The sequence below is a fragment of the Brienomyrus brachyistius genome, unplaced genomic scaffold (genome assembly GCF_023856365.1).
Source record: "Brienomyrus brachyistius isolate T26 unplaced genomic scaffold, BBRACH_0.4 scaffold32, whole genome shotgun sequence".
Lineage (NCBI taxonomy): Eukaryota > Metazoa > Chordata > Actinopteri > Osteoglossiformes > Mormyridae > Brienomyrus > Brienomyrus brachyistius.
In genome coordinates, this window is record NW_026042307.1 from 1,781,083 (window position 1) to 1,797,416 (window position 16,334).

The following is a 16,334-nucleotide window of genomic DNA, read 5'->3' on the forward strand; positions in this document are numbered from 1 at the left end:
ATTGGACTTGGCCTCTTAGTTCCAGCGAAAGGAACTCTTAATGCTGTAGCATTCAAAGCCCTTTTGGACAATTTCATGCTCCCAACTTTGTGGGAGCAGTTTGGGGGTGGCCCCTTCCTGTTCCAACATAACTGCGCATCAGTGCACAAAGCAAGGTCTATAAGGACATGGATGAGTGAGTCTGGTGTGGAGGAACTTCACTGGACTGCACAGATCCCTGGCCGCAACCCCATCAAACAGCTTTGGGATGAACTAGAATGGAGATTGTGAGACAGACCTTCACATCAGCATCACTCCCGACTCCACTCACCAATGCTTTTCTGTATGAATGGGCAAAAATTGCTGCAGACACACTCCAAAATCTTGTGGAAGAAGAGTGGCAGCTGTTATAGCTGCAAAGGAGGGACCAACTCCATATTGATGCCTATGGATTTAGAATGGGATGCCATTAAAGTTCCTGTAGGTGTAATGGCCAGGTGTTTCCGATACTTTTGTCCATATAGTGTATATAGGTGAGAGCAGCTTGGCAGCAAAGATCAGCGACCTGCAGCGGTAGCCATGGAGCTCGGGGTTAGTGACCTTGTTCAAAGACCCACAAATGCTATTCTGCTGAGCGGCAACCTTCTGATCACAGGCACAGAGGTTTAGCCCACTGAGCCAAAAAGAAAATGTAACAAGAAGCTGAATTGCCAGTCATGTTGTTATTCTGTATTATTAGTCCATAATTATATTAAACTGCAGAACACAATAAGTTTAAACCATTAGTTAGGCCTGCTTTCTGAAAAATTAAATCATAAGGGGTGTCGGATATCGGGCTTTGGGTTTCTGCACTTACAGCTGTATCGGGCTTGGGGCCTGTGCACTTACGGGTGTGTCGGGCTTTAGTCCTCTGCACTTAATTGTGTGTCGGGGTTTGGGCCTGTGCACTTAGGGGAGAATCGGGCTTTGGGCCTCTGCACTTACGGGTGTGTCGGGGTTTGGGCCTGTGCACTTATGGGTGTGTCGGGCTTTGGGCCTCTGCACTTAAGGGTGTATTGGGCTTTGGGCCTGTGCCCTTACAGGTGTATCGGACTTTGGGTCTCTGCACTTACGTGTGTATCGGGCTTTGGGTCTGTGCACTTACGGGTGTGTCGGGCTTTGGGCCTCTGCACTTACAGGTGTATCGGGCTTTGGGCCTCTGCACTTACGAGTGTATCGGGCTTTGGGCATCTGCACTTAAGGGTGTGTCGGGCTTTGGGCCTCTGCACTTACTGGTGTATCGGGCTTTGGGCCTCTGCACTTAAGGGTGTATCGGGCTTTGGGCCTGTGCACTTACGGGTGTGTCGGGCTTTGGGCCTGTGCACTTAAGGGTGTATTGGGCTTTGGGCCTCTGCACTTACGGGTGTGTCGGGCTTTGGGCCTGTGCACTTAAGGGTGTATTGGGCTTTGGGCCTCTGCACTTACGGGTGTATCGGGCTTTGGGCCTCTGCACTTACGGGTGTGTCGGGCTTTGGGCCTGTGCACTTACGGGTGTGTCGGGCTTTGGGCCTATGCACTTAAGGGTGTATTGGGCTTTGGGCCTCTGCACTTAAGGGTGTGTCGGGCTTTGGGCCTGTGCACTTAAGGGTGTATTGGGCTTTGGGCCTCTGCACTTAAGGGTGTGTCGGGCTTTGGGCCTGTGCACTTACGGGTGTGTCGGGCTTTGGGCCTGTGCACTTAAGGGTGTATCGGGCTTTGGGCCTCTGCACTTACGGGTGTGTCGGGCTTTGGGCCTCTGCACTTACGGGTGTGTCGGGCTTTGGGCCAACTGTCTTAGGGCCCCCCGTAGTGCACGGTGGGATGTTCTGTGCCAGAATTGCATCTTTAGTGTGTGGGCTGCTCACTGAATACTTGGCAAAGAAAAGAAGAAAAGAATTATTCAGAGGATCAGTCCAATGCCGGTAAATGAGAGATATACATAGAGGTGACTCCAGCAGCCATGTGCCTTCAGCTAAAGTAAAGTGCCCTTCTGAGATTCTGCATTTAGCCAATGACAATAGGGTAGGGGGTAGTGCCAGCGGCTGCAGAACATCAGGTATAAAGCAAGGGAGTCATTTATTTCTGTCCTTTTTTGTGCTTTGGAAAGCCACCAATAGCTATGCTGTCAGCAATATACAGTCGGCATTACTATAGCCTGGTGATGTAATGATATCTCAGCAATTGTTATGTTCAATGTGTGTCCCCTAGGAACTGCAAATAAAAAAAACCAATGCATGCTGATTGTGTTTCTTAAGGTTACTAGCAGTTAACTATCCCATTTTTGTTTTTCCAGAACCTTCTCATTCTTATAACTTTAATTTACAGCTTAATTAAACCCCAAGCAGTTAACTATAATAAAATAATGGCTCAAAACAGAATTTAACGAGGAATGCTACTGGATGAGCTGCATTTTGCTTGGCTGGGTATTTGAATATGCATGTCACCATGTCACAACGCAGCCTGTCAGCATCAAAACAGCAATTTAAAATCACAAATGTAAATTGACTCAAGACATATCCTTAACAGAAGCAAACACCGTCTCTAAACAACTTTGATTTTGTGCCAATTGGGCAGATGTAACTTTTAGTGCATTCAGACTAATATAACGTTTTAATGGCCATCGTATTCCTGCAGCGCCTCCCATAATATATGTCTGGCTACACTCTCGTATGGATCCTCCACAAAGCAAGTCAACAAAGTGCATGTAGACCAGGGTTCCCCAATTCCGGTCCTGGAGGACCGGTCTGCAACACAGTTTGCAGATTTGCCTGCCCAGACACACCTACTAAACCTGGTAATTAGTTGAGTTACAGATGTGTTTGAGCAGGGAAATCTGCAAACTGTGTTGGATTCTTGGACCGGAGTTGGGGAACCCTGCTGTAGATTGTGAACATGTTCCTGGTAGCATATTGCCACAAAACCCTTAAACAACTATGGGAGGGAGAAGAGTCATTCCATTGTTCCACCATGTCAATATGTCATTGTCAGGTTTTTTTATAAAGTACTTTTAAAACAACACATATTGACAAAGTGTAAGTGCTGTACAGCATACAAACCAATAAGCACATTTGTAAAAATAAAAAATAAAATAAAGGTTCAATAATACAGAATAACATAGTAAACCCAATAAAAACTATCAAGAATTTCCTCCAAAAAGTTACTAACATCTTGTTGAATGTCTAGATGAAGACCACTTCAGTTCCCAAAGCTCTGGGGCGTCCCAGCCATTCCATGTGTTTGTTAAATTTCACCACCAGCTCACTTAGTTATTTAGTTAAATTAGTTTAAAAAGTCAATGAGATATTGATTAGCCGTAGGAGATGTGCTAGTGGTTGAGTAAAAAAATACATGGGTTTATTGGATGGCTGCGGAAATTACTGGTGTGACATTAGGAGAGGTGTTGAAAGGGTTAATATGTTTTGCCAGACATTATATCACACCAACATAATATTACACCAACATGAAGTTCATTTGAGCATCATTTTCTTAAACTGCCCAAAAACCTTTGCATAGCACTGTATATGGAAATAAATAGAAATAATACAAATAGTAATCATGAGAGTAACTGAGATGATCTAAGCAATAAACCAGTTCTCTAATCCAATGAAATGCAACTGAGTACACATGGACTTTGAGTTATGATGTAAAAGGAGGCCGTGGTGTAGACCTTATGTGGGGTCTATTCTCCAGTATGCTGGCATGGATTTTCCCCGGTAGGCCCAGAATTGTCGTACACCTATAGATGGAACACATTCTCTGGTCACCTTTTTTAAAAAAATAAGGACCATCACCCCGTTTGCTATTCCTGAGGTACCTTCCAAATATAAGAGGACAAATCCACCAGAGATGCCCTATGTTGGTCATCACCGCCCCATTCCTACTTAACGCAGCCCGAGAAAGGTCACCATTATGGCTTTGGATGAGGCCTACAGTAGCCAAATTTGTAGGTAAGTTGAAAAATTATAATTCAGTGCATAATAATTATACTATAATAATAGAACTGTATACAGTGCTATATTCCAAGTCAATGTTTTCATGTCAATATTTTCATGTGTCACAAAATAAGTTTCAGTATTATGAACTGTTATATTTAATTCGAATTTAATACGATAGGCATGGCTGTCCTTTCATAGGTATGTTCTTAACCAGGGGACTGCCTGTAATGTCATTGGTTTTACCTACAGGTTTCGGATAGTGCGTGATGTTTTAAAAGAGCAGTAGTCTCCCTACCCATTAAAGCCAAGAACAACCTTACCTCCTATTTCCTGTTTTATAGCTCTTCTTACAGGTATACACTGTGTATGTCATTCACAGTGGGAGGAGACAGGCCATGTAAATCACGTTTTACCGAAACACAAATTAATAAATTAATCAATGTTCACATTCAGTATTTCTTTGAAGAGCTCAATGCCTCCTACAGTCCCCACTAAGGTATCAAAGGGTTTGCAACTTGGTCTCCCTCCATGGTATCTCCAAACTCCTCCCATGCAGGAGTTTTTCCCTGTACAGTTGCTAGGGCAGGGTGATATCATATCGATTTTATTCGGCACATGTGCAGTAATCACCAGGGCTTCATATCAAAGGCGAAGCATTTGGCCGGACACCAGCTTTTTGATACTATACGGGCATTTATTTACGCCCAATATTTGGTAAGCAGATTAGTAGTACAGCTAAAATATTAATGAGGCATTTTATGACACCCAAAAGTTAGCAAATTAGGCATATCCTTATGTTTAATAAACGTGACAGACTTTAAACTGCAAAAAGTACTACACCCACCACACACACCACCAGCGTCTTTTTACCTCCTCTTTTAAAAGATATCGTGGCTGCTGAGCTGTTCCTTTCTTCACTAACACTTCAGTGAAAATCGCACCAAGGTGTACGAAACATGGTATACCAAAACATCATGATGTGGTGGGCTTTGCTAACCACATTTAATAAAGATTACTAAGTTTTGGGTGTCACAAAACGCATCCCATTAATATTATAGCTGTACTACTAATCTGCCTACCAAATATTGGGCGTAAATCGATATGATATCGCCCAGCCCAAACAGTTGCTGTCATTGTCTTTCTCACCCGTCAATACCCATCTCCATCTCTGGAGATCTTTACTTAAGCATTTCCCTGAAGGCCTCCTTCCTCAGCTCGACAGCTTCCCTCTCCAAAGGTGTCGAGCAGCGGGTTGCCGCTGTGACTGACACCGGCTGCCACCTTGTCATAGCTCTTGCCGATGCAGCAATGATCCCCAGCCTCACTCAGCACACGGAAGAGGCTTTTCAGAATGTGTAAGCTGAATCAATCTCACATAGACGCTTCAGGCAAACGTTCCCAGTAAACCTTGTTCGTCTGGGTCTTCTTGGCCCATCCATCATCTTCCCTTTTTTCTGAATTCAGCTCAACACCAAGTTCTAAATGAATGATATCTGTCCCCCTATCTTCACTCCATCCCACAAAGACCCCCAATGAAAGGCGCCAACTTGCTGCCAGTTGCCGGAATCAGTCTCTGAACCTTGGGCCAGTGGCTGGAAGTCCGACCACCCATGTGACCTAACTGGCTTCAGCCAAAAAACTTCATGTGGGTTCCTGACCTGCAAAGTGAAATGTGGGGCTCCAATGCACTACCATTTGGCAGGTTCTGTAATTGTGTTTCTCAGAATGTGTTAATTTCCATTATATTCATTAGTTCCTTAGAGTAAAGTTTTCTTTTTAAAGCTATCACTAAATCTTGAACAGACGTTAACAGCACAATGTGTAGGCTGTTGGTCTTCCTCGTTCAACAATCGAAAGGCATTGAAACAGAAATCTACTGCTGAATTGCAACAAATGCAACAAAGTAATCCTTCATTTAATGCACTGTGACAGGTGCACTGAATGGCCCAAGCAACCATATATTGAATGGAAACAATTTAATTACATAGCAACAGCTTTCCTCTATTTATACTGTGGAAATGACAATGACAAAGTAAATATATTAATAAAACCACATTATGGGATATATGAAATGAACAATAACCAGGCAGTGTTTCTTATGGGAACTGGAGGCTTTCGTTACATTCAGCAATTTTGAAATTAGTTTTTTGTCCTATTGGCTTAGTCTTTGACTGAATGTCAGCATTGGTCACCTGGGTTAGCTAGTCCTAGTAACTTTTGAGTCTTTCTTTTGTAGTGATTTATTTATTTATTTGTTTGTTTTAATTTATACTACGGGACCGTTGAATGTTTGAATCTGATTGGCTGACGAACGTTCTGAGGTGTGCAATTATTTTCAGATAAACGCATGGCGAACGTAGTTCCAGGTAGCTCTCTTGACCGCATTACAGTTCCATATCACTTCGCATAGTTAACTGTAATAACGGAAATAGCATACAGTACCTATACAGCACACAGGACTAACAAAAACAACAACATGACAGCCGATTTTCCGAAAGTAAATTTTAATATTTACGGTGAATATGAAACTTTCAACAACTGGGCTGCAGCAGTATTAGTTAGCCTAGTGTACCAACTTAAAGGCTACACATGACATTTCTCACTAGCGAGGTAATAACAGCGCTGCATCTTAAAGCAGACTTACAGTTTAGAGACGGTGCTTCAGAACACTGTTGAGGGACACACAGAGGTAGCCTAATTCATACAAGCTCTCTCTGTTTCTCTTTCTCTGTGTCTCTGTCTCTCTCGCTCTCTTTCTAATAACTTCATTATTAACTGTATTAGTCTGCTATCAACGGCTCAAGCCTCCATTGCCAGCTTTAAAATGACGTTTTGGAACTAGCAAAAGAGTCGTTGGATGAGATGCGGAAGAAATAATCCTACTCACAATAGCGATTTAAGTAGAAAAACCGGACGAATCCCTTGAAATATATCATCTGATCGATGTCATGAGGTGTGGCAACCGTAGTATAAGCGGAATAATTGACTCCGGACCGTTGAATTATTAGAAAAATAATGCACACCCGAGGTGTAACGGCCACTCCGCTTCGCGTCGTGGCCACATCACCACCTCGGGTGTGCATTATTTTCTAATAATTCAATGGCCCGTCGTCAATTATTCCTTACTTATTTTACCACACGTTTCTGTTTTTTTTATATTAAAAAACTGTCTAGTTTCCTTTGATGGTAATGGGACTGATTTGATCAAGTAATGAAATTATGTTTTTTTTTTTTTAATTATTTAAAAACCAGTCACAATTCTATATGTCACATAGACTCCTATGAAGAATGACCGAAGGGTCATGTGACCCTATTCCAGATTGGGGAGACTGGGCCCCCATCCTCAAGCCAGGTGTTGGTGGATAGGTGGGGGGGGGGGGGGGCTCGCTGGCAAGTGCCTGGTGGCCGTATCTTTGCCCATGGGGCCCAGCCAGGTATAGGCTATAACATGTACATGGGTCCACTTTCCTGTGGGCCCACCCTGTGCAGGGGGGTCTGTAGGGGTCAGGTGTGAGATAGATTGGGTGGAAGTGGAAAGGGCCTCAGCAGACCAATCGTCAGCTACCAAATCAGACACACAAACATTTGTGTCTGTGTCTGTGTGTGTGTGTCAGTTTAAGCCAATTTAATTTCCAGGTACTGCTTTGGTATCTTACAGGTCAATTATTTTTTTCTTCCTAGGTTAGGGATAGGCAGGCTTGATCCTGGTGTACCATTAACCCAGCTGGATATTGGCAGTCCAGGATCAGGTTGCCTACCCCTGTCCAAGGTCTTTTTTATTTATCATTGAAAGAGAAACTGAAAGTGTACCAGACAAAGGAAAAGTTTTTGTTCTGCTTAATCAACACTTCTCACCATAACAGCACAACCAAAAATCCCAACATAACATCAAAAAGTATTCTAAACTAAGAATGTGTAAAGTTGCTGAAATTAATAATAAAAAAATGCAAAAAAGAAAAAAAATTAAAAGAGGTAATAAATTATTTAAAAATTGTACTTAATTAAAAAGGGCTACTCAGCCTTTGATTGAGGGTCTCTCAAGAAATGTCAAGAAGACTTGTCACCTTTTGTAGAATTTGTCCTCTGTTCCTCAGGTGGTAGGTTAATCATTTAACTGAGATGTCTGTAAGACATAGGACTTTAATGACATTGAATCACCATACTGCATGCATCCAGATCAGGGGGAATGTAATAGAAGGACTGATCGTTAATTATCTTACAGTTGTGCTGGTTCTATTAGCGGCGTGGGTGAATAAATTTGGACCTTCCTGTGAAAGGGTGACAGGGTTCATTAGTGTGTCATCAACGCTGTCAAGCTGACCTTCAGCTGCAGGACCTTTACTTTTGGATATTGATCACTTGATCTTTCTCCAGTCCCTCTAATAGTCACTAGGGACGATAGTGTCATTTAATTTACACTTTGACGTACCATAAATGCCTTGTTGTGTATTTCATCATAATAATATTTCCAGAAACCTATTATCAGCTTCCTCGGGTGTGGTTGAGTAGACTGCAGTTACATTTTTTGTACCACCTTGACTGTTTAAGAAGAGGCCCATGACATCCTTTAAAAAACACGCATTTAACACGTAACTCCTTCCTGCAGAAGAAAGAGAGGGACTCAGTGGTGAAGAAGAACAATGCCTACGCAGTCGCGGTGGCCAACTACGCCCCTAACTTCTCCAAAGACGTGACCCTGCCCACCATCTCCAAGGGCATCCTGGACCCTGGCAAGGTCAGAACAGACAAGCCAGCAGACAACAAAAAGACATTCAACAGCGTGAGCAAAATTGACAGGATGTCCAAAATAATGTTCCCTGTTCTGTTTGGAGGCTTCAACCTGGTTTACTGGGCCACCTACCTCAACAGAGAACCTGTGATAAAGGGGATGGTCCCCTCAAAATGAAATAAAACGTATCCTGGACATGCACCATAGGAGGAGTTTGATGTTTGCACTTGGGGGGCAAAAAAAATACATCTTGCTTACCTCGTGTGTTAACCTGTGTATCTGATGCACAATGTGAACCAATTTACTTAATGCAGGAGAAGTTGTCTCTCTTCCTTCCCCCCCCGCCCCAAACTCTGGCAAAATGCAACCATCAAACTGTACATGCTTTGATGTTTTTACATAAACAGTGACATACTCTAAGACTTCTTTTAACGTTTTTTAACCCTTAAAATGCTCACTGGATTGAAAATCAGTTAATATGTTAACCATTCTCATTTCATCACATAAAGTTTGAGAATACATCAAATCATCTTCCAGCTGTATACAGTTATCTAGTTTTTTGTAGAAAGAAATATTTACTTTATATTCCCCGTATTTAAAAAAGATTTTACTCTGATACTATGCTATATTTTTGCTTACTATATTTTTTACACATTTGAAATAAGGTGGAGGGGGCGGCATGGTGGTGCGGTGGTTAGCACTGTTGCCTCACACCTCTGGGACCCGGGTTCAAGTCTTCGCCTGGGTCACATGTGTGTGGAGTTTGCATGTTCTCCCCATGTCGTCATGGGGTTTCCCCCCACAGTCCAAAAACATGCTGAGGCTAATTGGAGTTACTAAATTGCCCATAGGTGTGCATGTGTGAGTGAATGGTGTGTGAGTGTGCCCTGCGATGGGCTGGCCCCCCATCCTGGGTTGTTCCCTGCCTCGTGCCCATTGCTTCCAGGATAGGCTCCAGACCCCCCACGACCGAGAAGGATAAGTGGTTTGGAAAATGGATGGATGGATGGACAGAAATAAATTACAGAAATACATTTCCACAAAATAACACATGGTGCAATTACGAAGGTAAAATACCCAAAACGCTTAATGAGTGCTGTTATGTAAACTTAGGACGCACATCCATTAATAATAGAAAAGGTAAATGTTAACCACGATGTCAATGCTCTTTTAACTCACTTTTTAATCCTGTTTCATGTGAGCCCTCTGTACACACAGTGAGTTCCTGATCCATTATGCAAAAACAATCAGCAGTAGAACAGCATGGTGAAGCACCTCATAACTGGATCAGCGTGGAAAAGGGCCTTCTTATCCCATATCAGTCCAAGGAAAATTAGCGTCAGAGCAGGAATATGGTAAATTACTACATTCTATGGATGTAAATATATTCAACTGATTTTTTTTGCACGATAAATGGACCTAATCACCAAGTGCTTTAAATCAAGACTTTAACGGCACATTTACAGCCAGGCTCCGCAGCTGATTTTTTTGTGTGTATGCTATGTGTCCAGGGTAATTATTTGATTAGCTTTAAATTTGTCTTATATAAACACTTTTCAATTCAACATGTCTTGCATACTAAAACTGAGGAGTTTTCACAAACATTTTCAGTAGCACCGAAGTATACTGTAAGATGTGTATTAAATCATTCCGGAGTGACTTATTTCAAATATTTAAGTCATTTTCCTATTTTTGTTTGTTCTGGCACTGAACAAGATAATACACTGAACAAAAATATAAACGCAACACTTTTGTTTTTGCTCCCATTTTTCATGAGATGGACTTAAAGATCTACAATTCATTCCAGATACACAATATTACCATTTCTCTCAAACATTTCTCACAAATCAGTCTAAATGTGTGATAGTGAGCACTTCTGCTTTGCTGAGATAATCCATCCCACCTCACAGGTGTGCCACATCAAGATGCTGATCTGACATCATGGGTAGTGCACAGGTGTACCTTATACTGCCCACAATAAAAGGCCACCCTGGAATGTGCAGTTTTGTCTCACAGCAAAATGCCACAGATGCCACAAGCATTGAGGGAGCGTGCAATTGGCATGCGGACAGCAGGAATGTCAACCAGATCTGTTGCTCGTGCATTGAATGTTCATTTCTCAACCATAAGCCGTCTCCAAAGGCGTTTCAGAGAATATGGCAGTACATCCAACCGGCCTCACAACCGCAGACCACGTGTAACCACACCAGCCCAGGACCTCCACATCCAGCAGGTTCACCTCCAAGATCGTCTGAGACCAGCCACTCAGACAGATAATGCACGGCCCCATGTTGCAAGGATCTGTACACAGTTCTTGGAAGCTGAAAATGTCCCAGTTCTTGCATGGCCAGCATACTCACCGGACATGTCACCCGTTGAGCATGTTTGGGATGTGCTTGACCGGCGTATACGACAGCGTGTACCAGTTCCCACTAATATCCAACAACTTCGCACAGCCATTGAAGAGGAGTGGACCAACATTCCACAGGCCACAATTGACAATCTGATAAACTCTATGCGAAGAAGATGTGTTGCATTGCATGAGGCAAATGGTGGTCACACCAGATACTGACCGGTTCTGAGTCCCCAGACCCCCAATAAAGCAAAAAACTGCACATTCCAGGGTGGCCTTTTATTGTGGGCAGTATAAGGTACACCTGTGCACTACCCATGATGTCAGATCAGCATCTTGATGTGGCACACCTGTGAGGTGGGATGGATTATCTCAGCAAAGCAGAAGTGCTCACTATCACACATTTAGACTGATTTGTGAGAAATGTTTGAGAGAAATGGTAATATTGTGTATCTGGAATGAATTGTAGATCTTTAAGTCCATCTCATGAAAAATGGGAGCAGAAACAAGAGTGTTGCGTTTATATTTTTGTTCAGTATAGAAAGGCTTACTCCAAGCTATACAGGGGTATGATGAGTATTTACAGCCGGGGAAAAAATTGAGACCACTCTTTAGTTTTAAACAAATCTGCATTTTTAAATCCTGGTTGAATCGTAGTTCTGCTGGCAGAAGGCTACGCTGAGCAGCAGGTTGCTTCAAGGTTCAAAAATTGTAAGACAGCAGAACACAAGTACAAAGTGAAGCAGGAGACACTGGGAAGGACCAGAAACCAGCCAGGTAAAAGGCGAAAGCAACATTCTAATGCCAGAGATGACCGTTAACTTATCCGACAGTCTCTCATGAATCGGAGGATGAAATCAAATGACCTTCAAAAGGAATGGGACACATTAAGCGCAGGTATCAGGTTGGACAGTTTGTATCAGCCTCCTAGAAGCAGGACTGAAGTCCCGTAAAGCAAGGAAAAAGCCCTTCAGTAATAAGAAACAGAGAACAACCAGGCTGCAGTTTGCAAAAAAAATGTAAATTATTCAGACGCACACACATAAATTGAGAAATGAGTGAAACAAAAAATTGTGCTGTGGTCTCTTAATTATTTCCTTGGCTATATATCGTATATTCTAAAAATTGATGTCAGTTTTTTTAAATACTTAATTCCATACACATCAGCACTTCAAAGTTACTAAGTCACTGTGCTGGGACTGTCGTCCTGTTTTGCATATGGGCAAAATAACATTGTAGGGAATCTCTAATTTTCCATTTTGGCAAGTGGAAACCATGATGAACCAAAGGGAAAAACCCTGAATTTCCTCTTGCTTTATGTAAGCTTCTATGGTGTGGACTGTTTTGTTAACCTCTGGAGAGACAACATTCTGTATAAACAGAAATGCTCTGAAACTGCAGCATTTTATTTATTTACTGCCTATTTTTGCTGTTGAAAAACATTTCTATGATTCATAAAAATGTACTTGCTTGTTACTGTACAGTGCTGTAAGATAATTTATTATGTTGAAAATTGTGATAGCATTAAAAAATATATATTTTACTCTCCTATACATATTTTTCATATAAATTATGCCATGACTTTAGTGCATAAGGTATGTGCATAAGTTATAACACTGCATCCTACTTTAAAATATATAAAAAAATTAAAAAAACAATATTTTCTTCTTAATATCGGCATGTTGTCCATCAAAGCTCTTAATTTTTTTGATATGTCTCAGTCATAGTACGAGTGTCATGGCCTGCTTGTTTGATCCTCCTATGTACCACGCCCCCCTCATTAACCCCGTGAGGATTCCCCTTGTGTACCAGCTGTTTCGAATTGTCTTCATTAGTTCTGTGTATTTAAGTCCACGTCAGAGTATGTTTCCCCAGTCCTGTCATTGACATCATTAGCTGTGTGTTGCCTCATCTGCTTAATAAACCCTGTATTCCCCGACTTTCTGTGTCCCTGCCCCTGATTTCCTGTCCTCCCGACATCGCTTCTGCCAATGAGGCCTCAAAAGTCCAGATTGTCAAATGTTACCAAAGAAAATAGTCAAAATGAAGAAGTATGGTATTTTTTATTTCTTTTAGGGAAACTGTCTGCTTTAGGAAAAAGTTCTGCTAATCTGGAAAACATCCTATATTTAAAAATTATATTGCTTGTTTCAAAGAGTATATAGTTTATCTGAGAAATATTTAAAACAGGTTCAAGATCTGTCTTGAATCAGTGTTATATAAATTCAGTGCTTGCTTCACAGGAACTGGGCCACATGGAAGTTAATCCCAGTGAACCTGCAACAGCAGCTTTCTGTTTACGATACTGACTATTTTCACCTCTTACCAACAAACATCCATTCATCATACATAAACACTGATTCAGAACAGGGTTGTGGTGAGTATGGATTCATTTCCAGACAACCCTGGATATCATGTCAGTCCATCTCACTCACACGTTTATAGACATCAGTTCATCTAAACAGCAAAGCACTAAAATATACACATTCCACCCCCAGAGCCGGGGCGGCAATATAACACATCCGTGGAGCTGACGTCCCAATTGCTTATCAGATATGTTTTTGATTCATTGAGCTGAGACATTCATTGGACAGGGCTGTACTATTTTGGTATTTTTCAGGGGTTAATTAAGCATTTTGGAGATTTTGAGAGCAGGTGGCCTTTTATATTCTGTTGGGAGGATTACAGTGTAGCACCAACCTACTTCTTGCTGGTCGTTTTATTTGTTTCCCAAATCAGGCAGTGACTGATGGGCCTTTTAAAGTGTTATTTCTTCCAGCAGTCAGTTTTATTCACTAATAAATTGCTTATGATGGTGAGAATGAAGATTTCCACAAAAAAATAGCCCCAGCGGCAGTTTGCTACACTTCCTGTTCAGCCGTACAAATCACACCATTAGCTAAAACAAGTAACTGTTTATTGGCTTCTGTGAGAATAACTGTTGTCCTTAGACCTATTAGACCAGAGATGGGAATTATGCATCTTATCTAAAGGGCTTCAGCACGCAACACTTAAAACTTGCCTTTTTATTGTTTGCATATATGGCCATGTATAATTTTAATTATGGTACTGAATTTATTTTGGATGAAGGCATCTACTATTGACAGTCATTAGCCTATCACATTAGTGTCACACCGGTTTGCTTTCATTAAATCCAATTAGAGCAAATCGCTTACTGCTTTGTTCACTGTAATACAGACCTGCAGAGAATGCAGCCGCAGAGTAGATAAATGAGCAAAAACAGCATCTAATAATGCAGTAAGGGCCAGAAGGATGCACTGAAGTGCAGGTATAGCTAGAGGCAGTTGTTTGTCAGGCTGGGCTGGAACTGACAGACGACGCATTTCACGCCTTGTGCTTTGAGATCCTCAGCTGAGCTTATGTCTTCCTTGCACATGCATTGGTGTCATTTATGCTAAGGATTAGCACTAGCATACCGATCTTACTATGCACACTGCTGGAAAAGGCAGAATGGCAAAGAGGAGGCGTTGAGTGTTTTTTGTAAAGGATGTCCTCCCTATGGACCTGTCCGTTTATTATGATGCATCATAGCTGCATCTTAGCTGACGATATGACAAAAACCATATGTCCCCAAGCTGTTCTAGAAGCATCTGCAGACAGGGAACCGGCAGAACGTTTATGGATTATGTTGAAGCGGGTTGCATCAGTCTTCGTTCCCCTTCCAACACAATGTGTCATGGCCAAACAGATCATAAGGACCACCTTGTGTTTCACTTAATAATGCGTTGCTCTACTGCAACGTTCAGGAATGTTCAAAGAACCAGCAGCCCTGGGGAAATGATCCAAACCTTCGCTAGCAGTATTTTCAAAATCATTTTTCTGAAGTTTATTTTGCAGGAAAATTGTGGGCACTCTCTTTTCATTAATCAATAATTTCACCCCTGCAATGCAGTGTCAGAGTGTAACATATTATGCATGTCACATTGCATTGTTAACACTGTTAACTAACACTATACATTGTTCTTCCGACATTCTTAATTGCATCCTTGACCGCCCACATGTCTATGTTGCCTCCTGTTTGCTAAAGGAAGTGAATCTTTTTCTTTGCTACCTTTGCGGGCCCATCTGCCAGCCCTTCTCTGAGTAGGAAGTGAGGCACTGTGATCCCATTCCTCTTTCATATGGGGAAGAAGGCGGAACGAGTTGATCGCAGGTAGGATGCATCTTCTGAATGCATCTGATGGAACAGAAGTTAGTGGTAGCTCAGCAGTCACTCCTGCTGAGTCTCAGAGCTGCCGCTCTGCAGAAAGGTGTCAGGCAGGACTGTGAACAGTATCTTGTACTCCCTGTTCTGTACTGGCAGGCAAAAGATATAAGACGTAATCTGTGTACATTCGAAAATCAATAGGTACAGCCTTTCTACTCCAGTAAAATACGACTACTATTATTATTATTGTTATTATTACTATCATTATTATTGTTATTACTATGAATAATAATACTAATAATAAAGGTCTAGCTAACATTGCATAATATAAAATTGCATTCAGAGTTAACTTAGTCATGATTTGCAACATTTGAGAACATCCATGATTTATGTCTTAGGTAAACCTGTAAATAAAATTGATTTATAATGGTTTGTCCTTTACAACTGAGCCAAAGCACTGAGCCTTGAAAGACATTTATTGCTAAGAAATACCCATATTCAGCTTGTGTGCTCTGACCAGCTGTTTCCTTACCATCCTGCCTTAAAGCATTTTCCTATAAATCACATTTTTCTGTTGCAATGCGTACGGACATCTGCCCACTTTGTTGATTGTGGTAGATCTGTTAATTTAATATATGCTAAGTGCATTAACTGGCATCCTGCAATAGCGAAGAGCAGTACATCAACCACACTAATTACTGAAAGAAGCATTTCAAATTTATTGAGAAAATGCACTCAGCTTTGGTGTCTTTCTTTAAATATAACACATTGTAACACACCAGCCTGTAAGCAGACTTTTATCTTGACTTACATTTGTGTTGCACATTGTTTTATAAGAATTGAAAGAAAATGAAGGATGAATTGATGAATGGATGACTGAATGAATGAATGAATGAATGATCTTGGAATATATGCTGCCAAAACTGAAAAAGAGAAAACAATCCACAGAATGATAGAATGCCCCATTAGCTTTCAGTCCCAGTTGCTGAATCCCAAGGAGAAACTTACATTATAAAGTAGATTACAAATATTCTGCTTCACTCATTAACAATTATATGCAGTCTTGTTGATATACATCAACAAGTGTGGTGAGTGTGTGAGTGTGCCCTGTCCTGGGTTGTTCCCTGCCTCATGCCCATGGCTTTTGGGATA

General features: G+C 41.6%; 1 protein-coding gene across 2 annotated transcripts in view; it reads left to right on the top strand.

Moving 5' to 3' along the window:
* LOC125721158 (gamma-aminobutyric acid receptor subunit alpha-2-like) overlaps window positions 1–9,078 on the top strand; it is an 80,683-nt gene extending 71,605 nt beyond the window's left edge. The window contains exon 11 of one of the 2 annotated variants that reach the window (XM_048997185.1): window positions 8,539–9,078. In XM_048997185.1, the coding sequence (XP_048853142.1) occupies window positions 8,539–8,838 (300 nt within the window). In that variant the 3' untranslated portion in view covers window positions 8,839–9,078. Of the gene's footprint in view, window positions 1–3,807; window positions 3,913–8,538 lie in introns of those variants that run through there. The other variant, XM_048997186.1, reaches the window with a different exon arrangement.
* The last annotated feature ends 7,256 nt before the right edge of the window (window positions 9,079–16,334 follow it).